The 19,186-nt window shown below is 47.5% G+C and overlaps 1 protein-coding gene across 2 annotated transcripts in view; it reads left to right on the plus strand.

Annotated features, from left to right (window-relative positions):
- The first annotated feature begins 1,606 nt into the window (after positions 1 to 1,606).
- Positions 1,607 to 19,186, plus strand: part of GNAO1 (G protein subunit alpha o1) — a 146,626-nt gene continuing 129,046 nt past the window's right edge. Inside the window, exons 1-2 of one of the 2 annotated variants that reach the window (XM_005233480.3) lie at positions 1,607 to 2,277; positions 2,362 to 2,404. In XM_005233480.3, the coding sequence (XP_005233537.3) occupies positions 2,160 to 2,277; positions 2,362 to 2,404 (161 nt within the window). In that variant the 5' untranslated portion in view covers positions 1,607 to 2,159. The remainder of the gene's footprint in view (positions 2,278 to 2,361; positions 2,405 to 19,186) is intronic. The other variant, XM_005233479.3, reaches the window with a different exon arrangement.

The raw sequence follows: 19,186 nt of genomic DNA on the forward strand, positions 1-19,186 counted from the left end.
TCATTAACTGCGAGCCATGTTTTTCCCCTTTATTTCAGAGGTGTGGAGGGGAAATGGGAAGCACATGTTCCGGGGGGAAGGTGGGATGGGAAACAGTGCTGGGAGGAGATGATATTTGCCTGGAAGGAAAGTGCCGGGGAGGTCATGTTTAAAATACTGTAAGGGCTATTAGAAATCTTATTTCTACACCTAAAGGAAGGATCCTGGATATGGGAACTGCCAAACTCAGGACAGCAGGTCAGAAGATCCCAGAGGAGGCAGCGAACAGAGGTCCCAAGTGGCGAGCCAACGCAGTGTGAGCACACGGTCACCCACACCCACCGCCACAATGGCAGCCCACTGCCCTCCCTGAGCCCCTGCAAGGCAGCCCTGGCGTAGCATGGACCCCGCATTTCCTTCCCACAACACAGGGACCTTCCCGTCAAGCCTCCTGAGGCTATTCTCTTTTGGCAGGGAGGTGGAGCAGGCTTTACAGGCAAAATCAGCTGCCTTGCCATTCACATCTGCTTCCTACCAACCCAACCCCCCTTTGCAAACTTTGTTTATGGAAGTGGTGGGTGTCCTTTCCATATGTTAGACGCGGTCCTTGATTTTGTTCATTTTAGTTTGATGCATTTTAGCTTGCTGAGCTCAACACTTCATTCATTCCTCTCTAGATCTTTTTATAGTCATGACTGTCACATGCCAATCAATGTTATGGATTAAAGTTGAAGGTATTATGACTTGCCTGGGCCAGTAGGAAAGCATTTTAAACAAAGTCCCATTTATTTTATTTTCCCCGTTGACATTTCTTTTCCTCTCTATTTCCAACCTTGTGAAATGGCAAAACTGGCCAGGAAAAATGCAGGATTTTTAACGCAGTACAATTCCTAAATCATTTTTAGGTGTCATGGAATGGTTAAGACAAGCAGGCAGGTCCAGTGAGAGGAAATCTGTGATTTCACTGCAACACACACGAAAAAAAGCCGCTGACCAACCCTGTTAATTACACTGATGGAAAACATAATCCAAAATGGTGGTGAAACTTGATGCCTTGCATCAAGCATGGGGAGCGATGGGAGCTATGGCAGCGATTCCCATCGCAAGTGATGGCTGAAGCGATTTCACCCCAAGGAGCGGAGGAAGGCTCTGCACAGGGGACCTCGTGGATGCCAGCGCAGTGCGTGGGTGCAGGGGCCGTGGGGGACCCGCACGGCCTGTGGGGGACCCCGGCCCCCCCTGCTGCGTGGGGCTGGGGTACGGCTGCCCCGGGCCCCCGGGGACCCCAACGCCCACGCGTCGCCAGGCCCCGGCCGCACGCCGCCCCGCGCCCCAAGCCCTGCGGCGCTCGGCCCGCACTGCGCGCCACGGCAGCCCCCGGCCCCGAGCGGCCGGCAGGAGCCCGGGTCACGGCCTCTCCCCTCCGGGGGCGGCAGGCGCAGCAGCCTGGCTCACGGCCCGCCGCCCCTCACCGTGCCGGCCGGCGGGCAGGCCGCGCGGCCCACGCCTCGCCCCCGCGGCGGGGCCCGGCCCTCAGGGGAGCGGCGGCCGAGCCGGGCCGGGCGGCGGGCAGCGGCGCTGGGGCGGGGGCCGCCCGAGCATGCGCGAGCCGCGCGCGTCACGGCAGCGGGCGAGCCCGGCGGGAGCGCGGAGCCCGGCGCGCCCCCTCCCTTTCGCCGCCGCTCCCGCGCCTCCACCCGGCCCCGCCGAGCGCCGCCAGCGCGCCCCGCCGCCGCCCGTCAGCGCCCCGCCGCCCGCCGAGGAGGGGAGAGCGCGACAGCCGGGAGCACGGGAGAGGGAAGGACCCTCCCTCCGCCGCGAACCCTCTTCCTCCTCCTCCTCCTCCTCCTCCCCCGCCTCCGCCTCCGCCTCCCGGCCGGGAAGAGCTCGCCGTGCCCGCAGCAGCCCCGCTGGATGCACTGAGCGCTCGGCCGCGGGGAGAGGGGCAGGAGGGAGCCGGGAGCCCCGCCGCGGAGCCGCTGCGCTGCCCGGAGGCTCACGGCCATCTGTTTTAATTCTTTTATTCCTCCCCCCCCCCCCCCCCCCCGCCCGCCGGTGGTGGCTGGCTTTGCCCCTGCCTCCTCCTCTCCGCCAGCCGAGGCGGCGGCGGGGGCTGCAATCCCCCCCCCCCCCCTTTTTTTTTTTTAATTTTTTTTTTTTTTTAAAATTTCATCGCCGCCATGGGATGTACCCTGAGCGCCGAGGAAAGAGCCGCCTTGGAGCGGAGCAAGGCCATCGAGAAGAACCTGAAGGAGGACGGGATCAGCGCTGCTAAAGACGTGAAACTCCTCCTGCTCGGTGAGAACCCGCTGGCGGGCCCGGTCGCCCCCTTCCCTGTCCCCTGCCCCGCGCTTATCCCCCCTCATCTCTCTCTCTCAACAGGGGCCGGAGAATCGGGGAAAAGCACCATCGTGAAGCAAATGAAGTAAGTCCCGTGAGGGAACCCGGGTGGCGAGTTAATGGGAGGGAGAACGGGGCGGGGGCTCGCTGAGGTGAGTGAGGGCCGCGGGCGCCATGTTTACCTGAGGGGACCGAGAGGGCGGGAAGGCAAACGGCGGGGGGAAGGCCCCGCCACCGCCGCTCCCGCTGCTGTTCAGGGCCGATGTGGTGCTGAAGGATCTCCCGGAGGCCTCGCCCCGTGGAAAGGGAGGGAAGGTGGGCTGCGAGCGGCCGCTGCGGCCGCTCGCAGCCCACCTTCCCTCCCTTTCCACGGGGCGAGGCCGCGCAGCCATCCCCCGTGAAAGCGGACCGCTGTCACTTCAGCTTCATGCCCGGGGTGGTGGTGGTGGTTCATCATCTGCTCGTTCTGCGGCTTGAAACCAATGCTCCCCATCACCCTCTCTTAACATTTTAACCGCTCCTTGGCCACCCATCACCAATTCCATTCAAAACCTTCCTGCCAACCCCGGGGTTCACGGTGGGCTGCTCCTCGCTGGGGCTTCCCCGACAGAAGCTCTCCCTCTGTTTAATTAAACATGCAATAAACAGCCGTGAAAGACCCCACTGCACCCTCTCTTCCAACCGTGCCTGGAGTAATTACATCCCCTAGGAAAGCAGGTGCAGGGGAAGGCTAATGGTGGCAGCGCTCCCGTGGCACGGTTATTCCTTCTTTATTGCCTGCTCCTTCCTCCTTTTGCATTAAAATGCAATGAAATACCCCGGCCTCCCACCCATGACGGGCTGGTTCGAGGCGGGCGCCATCACGGAACAAACCCCGGCGCCGGTTGAGGGTCTGGATTTCAGCCGGGGGGCGGCACGGAGCGCTCGTCCGCTCTGCCATGGGGGTTGCAGAGGGATCCGTGGCTGGGAGGGGCCCCCCGGGGACCCGGGGGAGAGAGGCAGCCAGAGCTGGGTGTGGATGGGGTGCGGGGAGGGTGCGGGCTGCGCTCCCTGCAGTCCCGGGAGCCGGCTGCCTTTGCGGGTGGCCCGTCGGTGAGCTGGTTGCCGCGGGGGGCGAGGAGCCGTGCGGGCCGGCGGGCAGGTCCCGGCGCGGCTGCGGCTTTCAGGCGGTTCGCGTGGTGGACAGCGCCCAGCGGGGACTCGAACCGCCGGCAGCGCCGCCGCTCCTGCGCCGCTCGGCTCCTCCCGGCGGCGGCCGAGCGTCGCGCTCGGCCTCCTTCGGAGAGCGCTCGGGGAGAGGCCGAACGGGCTCGGAAATAGCCGAAGGAGCTCGTCGCCGCTCGGCAATCTGTTGCCCTGCTCTCCCGTGGCCGCCCCGGGTGTGCGTGCGTGTGGGCGTGCGTGTGAGTGCGGCACTGGGGCAGATCCGGGCCTTCAGCCCACTCCTCGCCAGCCAGAGGGGCTTAGCGGGTCACCCGGATATTTCTGTATCCACTCTGTGGCCCCTGTGTCCAGCCCTCGGGGGCTCGCAGGGAACCGAAGCGTCACCCCCGCCTGAGGCGGTGCTTTTCCCCAGGCGCTGCAGAGCTGGGAGGTCTCGATGCGAGGAGGCTCGCCCTCAGTGCACGGCAGTCTCCGCAGTTTTTCCCACCGACATTCGCGTACCCTACTTCTGCAATGGCTCTGAGCTTCCCCTTGCACGGTCTGGACTTTCCCACCTTGACAGTTTATTTTGGGTATGAGGTGGGGTGGGTTTGGTTCACACTCGTTGGTGTGCAAAAGGTGGATCAGGGGAGACATTACTGCAGATGAACACCAATAAATTATTTTAATCTCTAGGAACTGTTTCTGCAGAAGCATGCTGGAATGGCGGGTGATGGGTTTTGGTTGAAGGGAGAGGCTGTAGATGCCACAATAGCAGCGCATACACACAGAGCCCATAGGCGGGAGGGCAGGCGGTGCTGGCTTACACAACTAGTGTATAGCGACTCTTGTTTTCCAAAGAGCAGAGCTCTTGTTTTTTGAAGCAGAATGCATCAAGATAATAACCTGTTTGCTGGACTAGATCAGTATATGGAGGACTGAAGGATACCCTGGTTTTTTTAATATATAGATATGAATGGGTTATATATATAAATATATATGCCCATATATTTTTTTTTCATTAAATAGCCTTAAAGTAATGTATGCTAGGCTTTCCTTTGTACCTGACTTGAAAATGCCGAGAAGGCTGCTATGGAGAAAGGGCTTGTAGTGTTGGAAACTGGGAGGCATCCATCAGTGTGGAAACTCCAGTGAACTGTGCAAAGGCTGGGGTGGAGACAGCGGTGTTGCTATGAGCACGGCGGCAGGCATCTGGAGAGAGCCGCGCAGCCGCGGGCACCGGGGAGAGTGATGAGCAGGGAACAACTCAGGGAAATTAACATTTCTGAAAATTAATTTAAATATAATGTAGGCATTAGCATTTCACCTGGTCAAGCTTCATTAGACAGGCTTGCTGAGAACCTAATGAATTCTTAATAAAGATTAAATCACATGTTCATTAGATTTTGATGAAAGAGACTGCTATTTTATTTTTTTAATATTGTGTTATTGGTGTGCTTCTAGATTATAAATCTCATCCTCATGAATGGCTAAAGCAGCTTCACATTTGTCCAAGGATACTGCCTTGGAGAGAGGCACAGGAATCTGTAGGCAGGTGAGAAAATGCTAAGACAAAGGAACAGAGAGAAGACATTGTTACAGAGGACTAAGAAGAGGTTACACACTGTCCAGTTAATCCTTGAAATATTAGGTAACAGGAGAAGTGGTGACAGGTAGAAATTAGAATAATTTGAGAGTGTAGCCCAGATGGGGATTACAATTTGTGAAATTGATTAAGTGTGTTTTAATGAAATGCTTGGAGATACCTTTCAGCTGGTGAACGGAGGGCTGTCCAGCAAAGAAAGAGGTACTGGTGAATGGCACAGAGGTGGAATTGGAGGCGAGCATGTACATCTCAAGCAGTGGCAATACAGGCTAGGAATGGCACTTTTCTTTGGACCCAAGGTCATTTTGACACCCTTAACCCTTGCACTTTGACTACACCCATCTTGACTGAGTAGATTGGCTTGTTATTTTTTTGCAACCAGTCCTGCAGTCCAGATACATTCACCTGTGCCTCAGAATGGCAGCGTCAGGGCCAAGCTAGTCAGGGGAACAGTTTTGAAAGACGCAGTTGTGCCATGCAAGCCAAGGAGACTCCAGAGTGTGCCACAGTGTTCAGAATCAGGCTGTTACCAGATTCGATTTTCACTCAGCTTAAACTAAAAACCAGCTTTAACCAAGCAAATCTGGGGCCTCCTTTGAAGATCCAAGCCAGAAGGTGAGAGTTAACCGGATGAAAGAAATTCATCTTCCACTCCCATCACCCTGTCTCAGCAAATTCACTTGGTGTAGGACTGCAATGGCTGTCAACATTTTCTAGATCTTATATCTTGAACTGCTGAACACATGCAGAATTTGGAACATGTCATCTTCTTTTTTGGAATACCTGGATTGTAGCATGGACTTGAGACTGCTGTTATCCTAGGATATTTTTGTGGGGACTTTAACTCTGGTGAATGTGTTTGTTCATCAAAAGCCGCATCCTAGGAAGACACCAAGCATATCTCCGTCTGTTACTGCTTAGCAAAATACTTAAATACATGCAACGGTCCAGTGGTGAGCAGGGATGGACTGCTCAGGTGGGAACACCATCCGCTGCCATCAGCATGAAGCTTCTAGGGAATTCAGTGTTTAATCATGCTAACGCAGAGAGGCTGAGTTAGCTGGCATGGCTTCAAAACCAAGGTCCTGCCACGTACTCAGCAGCAGCCGTTCTGGATGGTGAGCCGGGGCAATACTTCACCTTCCCAAATGAGGGGTTAGCAATGGCTGTGGCGATCAGGAGGAGACATGGCTTCACCTGCCCACAGGAAAAATCTTGGGGTTTGGGGGTTTGTTTTGAATTTTGCCTCTGCAAAAGCAGCAGCTTCTGTCCCCTGCTGAGCTGCAAGCAGAGAGCTGGGTCTGGCTCCCTTTCACAAGATGCTGGAGCTTCCAGCCCTGCACGTCCTCCCAAACAGCTGTTTCTCACTTCACCAGCAATGCTGGCAGTACCTCGGTTGATAGGTTTCTTTGCTGTGCCATTTTTTGCCAAATGTTTTGATGTTACGTATGAGAAGAACCGGAATACGCAATCAGGAGAAAAATGCACCAGCGTACAATACTTATCTCTGAATATCTACTGTCTTCTCCCCAATAGCCATCAGTCCCAATAGCCATCTGATATATTGCTTTGACCTTTCTCAAAAAGCCCCTCAAAACAGCCCCAGGCTCTACTTGCTCTCTGTGTAACTGAATTACTTATAATCTAATGAACTTCTTAAGAGTGAGTGAGAAGCAGTCCCCGCCCACTGGTTTTACAGCCCATCTCAGCAATTTGATGATAAATGCCGTTGAAATGAAATGATGTGTTGTGAACACCCACTTGAGCGCTCTTTGCCGCATGTCTGTGTCTCAAAACTGTAGTGATTTCACACTTGCAGCCCCTACCCCCAGGAATACCTCACCCCATTGGGGCTTAGAGTGTGGGGGGGCTGCTTTGCCTCTGTGGCGTGTTCCCAGGGAGAGGGCTGCAAACTGCGTCTTTGTGGCCTGCCCCACTCCTCAGTGCAGCTTTTCTGCCCTGCGGTGCTGGGTGCAGACACCCCCTTGGCCCCGCTGCCTCACTCCTGTCTGAGAACTGTGTGATCATGGCATGAGCTGGCAGCCCAGAACCTCACTAAAGCATCAGGTCAGGCGGAGCCATTCTCATCCTTACTTGTCTCCTGCTCTGTTTTCCAGGACTTCTGTGACTTGAGGCCCAAGGTGGGGCAGCGACAGGCTGCACCTGGGCAGTATTTTAAACTGGGTTTCAATAAGCAGGGGAAAGAGCTGTAGCCTTTCTGATGAAGTCGTGTTGTTCTCCCAAGACCCGCTCCAGTGCATTCTGCCCTCGCTGTGGATTTAGCACAGTACATACAGCATACTGTTGCTTTTCAGACTCCTGCAGAGAGGCAGCTCTGGTGGGGCTGTTTTGGCAGTGAAACCCAGATCTGGTAGTAAACCGCCTGCCGTGGCAGTTCTGGGGTGTATCAGTGCATTGCCTGCCTTGAGGAAGGCTGTCTCCTGCCAGAGATCATCCCAGTGGAGTCTGCTGCAGGAGGAGGCTTTCCCCTCGCTGCAGCTTTTTTCCCCACCTCCTTCCCAGATGCTATCTTGCATCCCTGGGTGCTGTAGGTGCCATGTTCCATGCCCTGCAATGGCACAGTGCAGGGACATTGCTGCTGAACTAGGAAGGAATAAGACCTGGGAGCAGAAGAAAGTGAGGCTGTTCATTTTGGCTTGTAGTTGCAAAGGGTAATCATGTTTTCAGCACTTCCTTCCTTCCTTTTGGATTATTAATTGTGCTTAGAAGCCAAAACATTAACAACCGTAGTTCATTCTTTTGTACTTACTGTTCTTGTTATTAGACTGAGAGAGATTTCAGGGGAAAAAAGTAACAGTATTAGCAGGCAAGATGGAATACATTTTGAGTTTGGGTGTTTTCTTTTTCCTTGACAGTTCTTAATTTGTTTCTTGTTTTAGGGACTCTTAAAAGTAAAAATATCTTTCAGTGACAACAGTGAACTGCATAGCTTCTCCTCTTTCAACCTAGTTTTAAAACCTTAAAAGAAATTTGCCTGTCATATTCTGACATGACACATCTAGTCCTGTTGGAAATGTTTTAGCAATCTAATGAGATGAAAGCGGTTCTTTTAATGAGCTCTGAAGAAAGAGACAAATCTGCTGCACAAATGTAACCGGGGATCTGTTTTGTTTTATGGCTTGGCTAACCCAGAAGTTGTAAGAGACATTAAATTGAGTCATGACAAATGCAGAAAGGTTGTGGTTTTCCTCTTTAGTCTGTCCTTTCCCAACTGTCTGGGATACAACTTCATATCTGATGTGAGTTCTCCAGTATGCTTACCTAGGGAATACAGGGAAGGTAATCAAAATGGGAGAGGAATGAAAAAGAGACAAATAATGGAAGTAGAGGCACTATGTTGGCTCTTCTGCTTGGTCTGGTCAAGAGAAAGAGCGACATGAAGAAATGCTTTGCTGCTGGCCAAGGCAGGAGCAGGTTACCTGGACAATGAGAGCCAGGCAGTCAATAATGCCTTACAGGCTCATAATTAGCTACCTGTGGTAGAGCTAGTTTTCTTCAGATGCTTTGCAGAGTTACAGCCTACCCCTTTAAGTATCAAGCTCCCCTGGTTTCTCCTGGATTTGCAGGATACAAAATCACAAATGAGCGTTGAAGCGGTGTTGAAATGAGTGAGTTTGCAGCCAGAAAGCCTGATGCAAGTGCAGGGGCTAAGAGCTCGATTTTGCAAACTTCTGAATTCATTTACCTCCTGCTCAAGCTGGGTGAAAGGTAAAAAGCTTTTCTCACGAGCCAGCAGTGGTTCACAGAAGGGCATATCCTTTATACTCTGAAGTCCATGGTTAAACCCTTGAGCATGACTGCGTGCAGAAGACAGGATTTGGTCCTTCATTCATTATAAGAGTGTGAAGAGGAGCTCTGGCTGAAGAGAACTGGCAAAACCTCCTGAAATTCAGGTGGCCAGGGTGTTTAAGAGTCTTGTCATTCTTTCTGGTGCAATTGCAAGTCTGAGATTTGCGGTTTTCTGTAGAGACTGAAATTGCTTCTGTGAAGCCTGGACTCGCATGATGACTGGGCAAGCTCTGTTTTCAGGGATTCTTTGCTTAGTCCTCTGTTTTGATTTTGAAAGAAAACTTCCACCTCTCCTTACTTCATAGAAAAGTTAAAAAATAAATGTCCTTATTCTAGCCTAAGAATTCAAGAATTTAGATCAAAATAAAAAACAGCCCAAATGAAGACAAGGAAATAAAATACATATTAATTGCTTGGTTATTTTTGATGCCTGCGTGGGTTTTTTTTGTTTTGTTTTATTGGGGTTTTTTTTTGCATTAGCAAGATTGAAACCGGCAACCTCACTTATTTCAAATCAATTTGAATGCTACTGACCCCAGATCCTCTTTTTGACTTAACTGGACTTTGGGATAGGTTTTTCCTACACTGGAGGTGATATCTGTTCAATGTACAATTTTTATGAGATTTGATGAATTTCAGGTGTTTGTGTGGCACTTGGTGGGATACTGGAAATGGCTAAATTTCATTCACAAGAACAAGGAAAAAAAGGTCTGGAAATCACATTTTAAAAAGCATTGGCACATTAAACCCAAGGCCATTTTTCTTGCCTCAAAAATTATTTTATTTCATTCTTAGAAAGAAATACTGAAGAGTTTTGCCATGGTTTTCCTAATGGTGAAGAAATGCTCTGCCTAATGTAAAAATCCCCATAACTGTTAATTGAATCATTCTTACTTTAAGACCATTCATGCAAATGGCAGATGTAGGGAGGCTGGAGGATTACAGTCCTGATTATAAGATGCTGTTAGGATTCTGCCTAAAATCAGAAGATGCAAAAGACTGAAAAATGCTAGTGGATAACACAAAGCAAAGGAACTGATGGTTTCCTAGTGCTGAGCAGAAGGGAGAAAAAAGTCCTTTAATCCAAAGCTCAGTCATTGTGTGCTTATTGTGATAATAGAATAAAACTCTTGATGGAGGCATTTCTCAGCTTACCAATAAAAATCCTTACCCTCCCCAGCTTTCAAGTTAATTGAGAAAGAACTGAAGAGCACTGTCTCAGAAGGGAGCCCAGGAAACTGTAGTGAGATGACATCACACCTATTTTAGAGTTGCTAATCAATAATATTTTTGCCTTTGAAAGAGAAGGATTGGCAGAGCTGAAACTGCTTTGTTTTTCTTTATTCTTGGGCATGTCCTGCTCTGCTTGGTCACCAAAAATTATATTGGTTCATCAGCAGACCTTTCATCGAGTATAAAACCTGTAAGCTTAAAACAAAGGAGCTGGAGTACACCAGCTTGAGGGAAAGAAAAGAGGGGTGGGTAACACAGAGTCTTTCCACAACTTAATGATTTTAGGCCATGGGTATTAGTAACCCTTCTCTCCCCCATCAGGCCATCCTGTGGGACTTTGTGTCCTCAGGAGCCAAAGACAATTGATCATATATTCTGTTTGATACAGGATAACTTGTCCAATCCTCCATCAGAAATTATGCTGGTTAACGTTGCAGGAGTTGCTTTTGGGGGAAGGTTGGGAGGTGCCAATCCTAGCAAGGGCATTGAGGTGCCAGTCGCTGTTCTCTGAGAAAGCCTAAAGGTGCTGTCTGATTCTGTTTAGGATTGTGCTGTTCAGGGAAGACGTGGGAGCAGGTTTTGGCGGAAGCAGAATCCAGTGCTGGTAGGAAATAATGGGGTTTAATAACGTGGAAAGGGAATTTCTTTTTGGCATTTGGCAGGCTACTTTGCGTAGAAATGCAGGGGTATGTGTTTCACATTGGGAGGCCATGTCTGCAGGAGCTGCTTTAGTGAGTGAAGAGGGGCTCAGCAGGCTTTCACTGGTTCAGAAGAACACCCTACTCTAGAAATACCCAGAGAATTCATCACCCCAGTGTTAGCATCTTGGCAGGGAGGCTGGGAATGGACGTTTCACCTCAGTGCATGTCCCTTCTCTGAAACATAACCCCTGCAGTGCTTAAAACAGTCTGAAAGGCAGAGCAGTGACTCAACATGCTTTGAGGCTCTCCAGCAACTCCAGACTTGTATTAAATGCTCTTGTCTACATGAGCATCATCAACAGCAACTTGTACACACCGTAACAGTCTGGTACAAGACTTTTCTGCATCAGCTGGGAATCATTACAGAAGGAGATGAGATAAGAATGGGCCTGTATTGAGGAAAATATCACTTAAATGATAAAAATGTGTACTACCTCCTAGCAGAATATGGTGAGTTATCCTCTCCCCGTTAGAGGTGATTTGAGTTAGCAGCTCCAATTTTAAAGCATTAAGCAAAAAATTGCATACAGAAAGCTGAGTGCACAAAATGGATGTTAGGCAGAATAATCTAGACAACAATGAGAGGTTTTATTGCTAGATTTCTGGAGCTGTGGTATGTGGTAGCTCGCAGTCATGTAGTGATGTTTCCTCACTGCCAGTACAGTGCTTCTTATTCACTACAGCCCTGTTCTTTGCCACCTCAGTAGCAGGGGCCTTGCTGTAATCCAGCTCCTGCCTTTGTAGCAGAGGTGGAGAAGTTATCTCATTTTGACGGCTCTCAATGTAATAGTACCATGTCAGTATTTACGGAGGAATTTTGTGTGGAACTGGTGCAGGCCAGCTCTGGTACTCTCCAAAGTTCATGGTGAGATTTTCAAATCACTTCCAGGGCACCCCGATGTGGATCTGCATGCCCTAATTTGAGATCGCGATAGCAAAACCTGCGTGAGTTCGTCATCCTTCCTCGTGCTCCTCTTAAGGCTGACATGGCAGGGCACGTGCTTCTCCACAGCATGGAGGCTTCCGCTTAGCTTCATCCACAGGAGAGACATAACGTTCTCATAATAAGTTTTAAATGTAACAATATCAGGTTGGCTGCTTAAGTAGTGCAGAACAGAGGTTTTGATTTAGTGTATTTTGGGAATCTGTTCTTATTTACTCACAGCCTCTTTACATCTATAAGCAGTGCAAAAGGGAATTACAGCAGGGGCAGCTATAGCTTTCTGCAACTGGAACAGCTCTTTCCACTGGCCAAATAGAGCTCTTTCCATGTGGCCCTTGTGAGAATGAGAAATTAGTCACTTGTTGGCAGGTTGATAAGGTGCACCGATGCCCACGAGGTAAGATGCTCCTTTCCAAGGTTAGGTGGGGACCCCATCTTATTGCCTAGAGATTCTAAAATGGGCACATACTTACCACCACGACGTGCGTACCCCCACCGCAGACATTGCAGAGCCTTTATCATCATACTTCATCAGTAACACTAGCACAAATCACTGGGATGAAAGAAAATTGCCATGATAAACATACACCTCAGAATGTCATCGTGCTGTTCGTTAATCACCAGTCACCCATCGGTGATTAATTATTTAGCCAAATTGGACAAATTTTTCCACATGAATGAAAAGATATTTACTTAATAAAGCAGAAAGCTTCTAGTAGCATGCCCTTGTTTTCCTCAATGTAGACATAAAATAAATTTATATTCTCCTGATATTACAGCTTGGCTGTAAAAACCCCACAGTGCTGTATCAACTTGTTGCTTTCAAGGTGGTTGCTGCCCAGTCAGTTCTTCAGCAGGAGACCTGATGCTGCTCAACGTGTGCATTTAAGATGTTTAAATTGAACAGTAGATGCACGAGCTGATGGTCCTGGGTTTGTTATCTGCATCTCCCTGTGTGCACCAAGCCCTCGTGAAACGCTGGTGAGAAGGAACAGGAGAGTGCTTTGCCAATCCCAGCTCAGGGGTCAGCATTTCTCCAACACTGACTGATGGCATCAGGGTGATGTTAGAAAAGAGGAAGGGCCCTCAAGACCCCCATCCTGCCAGCAGCCTTGTGCTTGACAGGAATTCCCCTGCAAGCGTGTTGCTGTGTTGCTGGGGCCTGCCAGGTCTTAACTCTGTGGTGAGGTGGGATGTGCAGAACAGGTGAGAGCTGGTGCTGGCACTGGGGGATTCAGTACTGGTAATGAATCAAAATCTTGGTATGTTCCTTCATCGTAATGATGTCTGTTCTGGGTCTTTCACCGTAGCTAATTACTAAAAAAAAAAAACAACAGTGAACTAAAAAACACCAACCTTGCTAGAAATAGCAAGAGAGAGCCCAAAAATGATAAAGAAGTAGAAATTAGTAATTTTCCTATGGTTTGGTAAGTCAGAATTTAGGCTTTGTTTATCTACTATTTTATTTATCTACTTCTTCCGTTTACTGATCCTTATTTTTAATTCATATTTGGATAAACAAGTTGTAAAGTTTTTCTACATGACAGAGCATGAAAATCGAATTATTACACTGGTACTTTCAGTCCTGATCAACGAGATCAAATTGTACTACTTTTCCTATCTGTCTGGCATAAGCAGATATTCAGGATTAAATTTAAATTCTGATTTTTTAAAGTACTCCTGCACAGGACTTTGAAATAGGGTTTTGGAGTTTCCTGTAAAAAAATAGAAAAAACTTACTAAGTGTCCATAATGATGATACAAACCCAACCAAAGTAGTGTATTTAAATTCCACAGTAACTGGATAAATATACCGAGTTTTTTAAAATAACCAAGATCATAACATTTTTATTGGCTCCCTCATTAATTTGGGCACAAACCCATGCAGTGCAGAGCCTGTCTGAAGCTCTTTAACACATCCCGCACTGTCTGCTGTCCAGGAGAGTCCTCTTCATTCAGCAGAATGATTGCCTTCACCCTCCCGAAGACTTGCTCAGTGCTTAACTCTCCGCTGTCAGTTTTCAGAAGCGGTGAGCCCCACAGCTGGCTGATTTCAAGACAGTAACAACTGCTCGGTACTGCTGACAGCGAGGCCACAGGACTTGCAGTGCTGCCAAATTGGAGATGCTACTAATCTGTATGTAGTTAAGTCCCAGCATTAGACATAGCTCATGTTTCATTCACACTCGGATCCCAAACCCCAGAACAATTGAGTTTTCTAATAATGTCCACATCAGCATCAATGGGCTTGAACAGAGCTAGGTTACTGCACACAAACAGGTTAGTGTGCACCTAAGCTTTGTTGAAGACCACATCATCTCTGCTTGTGCTGACTGCCACCCCATTTTAGTGTCACTTTGTTTATTCAGCCTTTGTCCAAGTACTCATTCTGTTTGTTACACCTCTTGGAAAACAGAGATTACGAAAAAAAAAATATTATAGTGTTGTGGCTGTTTTCATGACACCCTCATTTCTTTTTTGCCTCAGGTGCTCTCAGGTACCAGCTCAAATTTATTTCAGTTACAGTTATTTGCCATGTTATGTGTATCAGGAGAAGGAAAAATACTCTCTGGTATCAGGAAGTGCAAGTTTAATTATAGTATTTTATATATGTATTCATTCAGTTCAAGAAATGAGGTTGTGCAAAATCATTTGGGAATAAATCTTGCCTATTCCCCACTACTTGGTACTCGCAAAGCTGCATCTGAAATGCGGCATTCAGGTTTGGGTCTCCTAAGCCAAAGGGTAAACCACTAGTAAACTGGGGCCAGCAAAGTGTGCAGGGCTGGTGCACAGGTTGAGTGAAGGGAGGCCAACAGAGCCGGGGAAGAGGAAGCTAAAGGAGATCTCACTGCTCTCTTCCATCACCCAAAGAGGGCTAGAGATAAGATGAAGCCAGACTCTTCTTAGAGATGTATGATGAAAGGATGAGAGGCAACAGCCACGCATTTCATCTAAATGAAGATAGGCTATAAGGAAAAAATACTTCATGGGGAGGTTGGTGCAAAAGTGGAAGTGGGCCCAGAGAAAGGGAAAATCATCATCCCTGGGGATTTTCAAGACTCAACAGGATGAGGCCCTGTACAACCTGACCTACATGAGATGGTAGCTCTGCTCTAGGCAGGGACCTCTAGCCCAAGTTATTCAATGATTCTGTGACAAGAAAATCCAAATTAGTCTCCTTATTCAATGTTCCTGTAATGTCTGTTTTAACTAAAGAACTGCCCCTCTATTTGGAAACCAGTTGAGGGGAAAAGTTGTGCAGTGTTACCAGAATTTTCCCTTAGAATGCAGAAAAAGTGAGGCTTAGCTGGGAATATTTAGTTACTGCTTTTAATTCCCCTTCACACCACTTTGTTTTTTTGCTTTTAGGTGTTGTTTTCTTGGATTTATTCCATGCAACATTTCACAGGCAGTCTTCTGAAATCCTAAGCTGGGGTTTGATTAACATCTCTTTTTGTTGGTGGGGTGGATTTAGGTTGCATCTGTCTGTCCCTGCTCATCTATGGCAGTATGGTGATGTTTGTATAGTAACGTATGGCAGTACAGTGAACCAGACTCTGGTGCTGATCTGGGTTAACATAACTCAAAAAAAACCCCAGAAAGAAATGTCCATCAAATGCTCCCATAAGGCAGCAGTGTACAGAAAATTGAGATGTGAGATTGTATTTAAAGATTCAGTCACTCCTGGCTCGTTCTGTGTGTTTTGAGGGTAAATCAGTCACATTCAAAGACTTTGAAAAGTAGTTTTCAGAAGTCTTTCTGTACCTTTAGGCATTTAAATGGCGGGTGTTTTTTTCCAAACCAGCCTTATTTTCTCCTATTAGTTCCTATAAAAGAAATGCAAAAAACCCCCCAACTGGTTTGAAATTTCTGTGTTGTTTTAAATAAATTTCCTGTGATACACAATGCAATGAAAAGGGAAATGCAGCCTCTCATTGCTGTTTCAGTGTATTTAAACCATCTTTTATGCTTGTGGAGGTCAAATCCATTTAATCTGGTTATGCTATTTCAATCACATTTACATTTTTAATGCAAAGCTCAGGTTTGCTTCACACTAGAATGATCTCTCTGGTTTTGTAACAAGCTTTAGTTGTTCTGGGCTTTGGAGACTTCTCTCTTCTATTTCCCCTCAGCCTTAGATGCAGTCTTCATAATTCGTAAGGTAACTTTCCTCCACTGTGTTGCCAAAGTGCTGCAGGATCCTGATTACACAAGTAGTGAACAACATTTTCAAATTCCATTTTAATGGGAGCATATTTTGAAGCCTGCAATTAAAAGCTTGGTATTCCTGTGGTTAGCCTAACAGTGGTGCCCGAGGTGGTTTGCAGAGGACTCTGCTGCACTGTAAAGGGAGGAGCACTACGTACAGAATCACCACCTTCACTCTGTACCCCATTCAGTGAGCAAGCTACCTCAGTGCTCCCCTTGCCTCACAAGGGCTCACTACCGGTTCACAGCTTCAGTAAGACACCTTTTGTGTTCTTACTGTAAGTAAACCAGACTAGAAGGTCCTTCTTGTGAAAGATACTTGTCACATTTATAGCCTCAAAAAAGCTCCAGGAGGAACCTGCCCCATCTCCCTTTCCTCCATAAGTCTTGTCTTCCTCTTTTCCTTAGAAGAAGCTTTCATACAATAAGCCTTTTTTCCCAAGAAGAAGATGCTGTGTGTTAAGTAACCTGGGAAAACACCAGACAGTTCAGTGTTTTCTGAAGCCCCACTTACTTCTGAATTTGAACAACCCACCTCTCCCATTGCCTTTTGCACCCGTGACCTTCCAGCTTCAACTAAGTTCTTACATTGTCCCCTGTCTGAACAGAAATTAAGGCCCCAAATATCTACTTTGTTGACTTGTAAGACCACTGATAAACAAGCAGGAGAGAAACGGCCAGCCTGCCAGAGGTCTGACACCACCAGTCAAGACAAGAACTTAGTGCAGACAGTGAAATGCAGACAAAAGGCAGAAAGAGACAGAGCTTGATCTTTAAAAGCAGGAGTCGAACAAGGAATCATGATCGAGTTCAGGCTCTGGATAACAAAACAAGATTGTTTCCTAAGCAGTCATCCAGAAGACTGACAACAGCTTGATACAACAGTGCACAGACTGGACACTGACACCTTTATGTGAACCGTGCTCAAAGCAAGTGCCAAGAATAAGTGGATCAGAGCTGTCAGAGCTGTTAAGAAGGGCAAAGGCTGGCAGGAGAAATGGCAACACCCCCTTCGCAGTGTTAGATGCACACGGTAGGATGTGACCATAAGAGAATGCCAACAACAAGAGAGATCCTAGCAAGCCCCCTTTTCATGGTAGGTCTTGAAGACTTAATTTCCTAAATGAGGCTGCAGAAGCAGGACCCAAAATTCGGCAGGCTGGAAGACAAAATGATAACCATGTGTTTTTCCTTTTTATAAAATACATCCTTCCATAACCAACACTAACGCACAGAGGAAAGGGAAAGAAACAGTTTCAATTCAACCACAATTACAAGCAAGCCTTCTTTAACTTCTGATTTATTCTATCCTGGAAGGCCTCCTTAATACAAGTTATCATAAGTAGTGGTCCTGACTGTAAGTGGGGAGACACTGGGCCATTTGCCCAAAGTTTATGCAGTATATACCCAACAGCAGTGTGAAGAGTGGAAAAATAAATGCAGATGTACAGGGGAACAGAAGCAGATCTTATATCCAATAGCAAAGTCACACTTAATTATTAATGACTGAAGTGCTGTAGTCTTTTCACTTAGTAGCAAAACATATCCTGAATATCTGTCAGGTTATGTCAGATTGACAGAGCAGCAGTGTCAAAGACAATGTCAGCTTCTCAGGGATGGATCAGGTGCCATGTACAAGAGTAAGAAAGGTGAATATTCAAATGAGAATCTTGGTTTCCTCTGATAAAAAGCCAGGAATTCCAGGTTCAAGAACTGATTGATGGAAGTTGCCCTTGTCATGAACAAAATGGTAAACAGCTTCAGAATAATGAATTACAAGCAGAAATTGTACTACTCAGTGATGGAGTAGATCATGGAAAGGTCATTTTGTCCAGCTCTGTCCTAGTGCAGAACTCTTCTTGATCACATATTTGTTCTGTGTGATTTACTTGTAAATGACCTGAAGACACCAATTTTTTCACAATTGCACATCACTCCTAACTGCAGATCAATTTCACATTAAAGAACTTTCTCCAATAGCCTGAATTTTTTTGTCTGAAATTTCCTCTTGTTTCTCCTAATCACTTCTCAGTACAGAAGAGCTCTTAACTATCAGCTGTTGGAGTAGAAATATGAACTGGTGAATCTCTGGGCTAAACTGTATCTTTCCTAGCCTTTTTACCAAAATATGGGCAGAGAAATTGGTGGGGCTTTGCTTTTCCCATACTGAAGATTTCCAGTGTGAGAGAGGCTATCCTCAACCACCGACAGGAATTGTTCAGTCCCCACAATGGAAGGAAGTGGTTGGAGGAAGTGATTCCAGTTCAATGTGGAAGGTTTCAGTGGTTACATCTCAGATCCCACTTGGTGAATTTGTAATAGGCTGTGTCAAAGAAAGCAAACTCAAAGCTGAAAAAGAGATTACACTGATAGCAAATGAATCTTAAGTAGAGAGGTCATGGCTGGACTGCATTTTGAGTGCTGGCCTGCCAGCAGCTCAAGGCAGCTTTGGGGGAACGTGGAGGAGAAATCTAGAAGTGATTCTTTATAATGCTGTTTCAGAGTCCTGGCTGGCTGGGTGACCCAGCAGAACAGAGACTGTAAAGCCACACATGGCTCCTTGTCCTCTGCATTGACAAATGTGTACCTCTGCAGTCCTCCATGTCTTACATGTGTTTCAGAGAGAGCAGTAGAGTTAATGAAGAGACTGGTCTTTCTGAAAAGCAGGGTTCAAGCTTCACAGAACAAGCACGGGTGTTATTTGGCCTCTTGGTGGTTTTCTAAAAGTAGAAGATGCCCAGGAACTTGCTGTATCTGCAGCTGGTGCTTGGCAGAAACACTTGTATGATCTATATGGATGAGTGGAGAAAAGGGGGGCAGGAGGGGGAAAGGCCTTGGAGGGGAAACAGCTGAGGAGATACAAATGAAAATTCAATTAAACAGGAGACAAGGAAAATTCAGACTAGCATTGATGCCCTGCTCAAGACTCTTGATTTCATTCTAAACCTAGCAAACGAAGAAGGCAATGGTGAAGAAAATAAACTACTGCCCTGGAAGGAGCTAAAGGACCAGAAAGATAAAAACATTCAAATAAGGGTCTTTTATGGTGTGCCTAGGGCTTGCAACAAATCCAAAGAGAACAATAAGTCTTGGGCTTGTAACCATTCCAAGGCTTGTCCGATGTATGAGAATTTTTTTTTTTCCTAAAGGACTGAGTTTATTTGCCAACTGGAAGACTTGAAAGGGACAATGAACTTAATCCCCTGTTGCTTTCCACCC

The sequence above is a fragment of the Falco peregrinus genome, chromosome 14, assembly GCF_023634155.1.
Source record: "Falco peregrinus isolate bFalPer1 chromosome 14, bFalPer1.pri, whole genome shotgun sequence".
NCBI classification, from domain to species: Eukaryota; Metazoa; Chordata; class Aves; order Falconiformes; family Falconidae; genus Falco; species Falco peregrinus.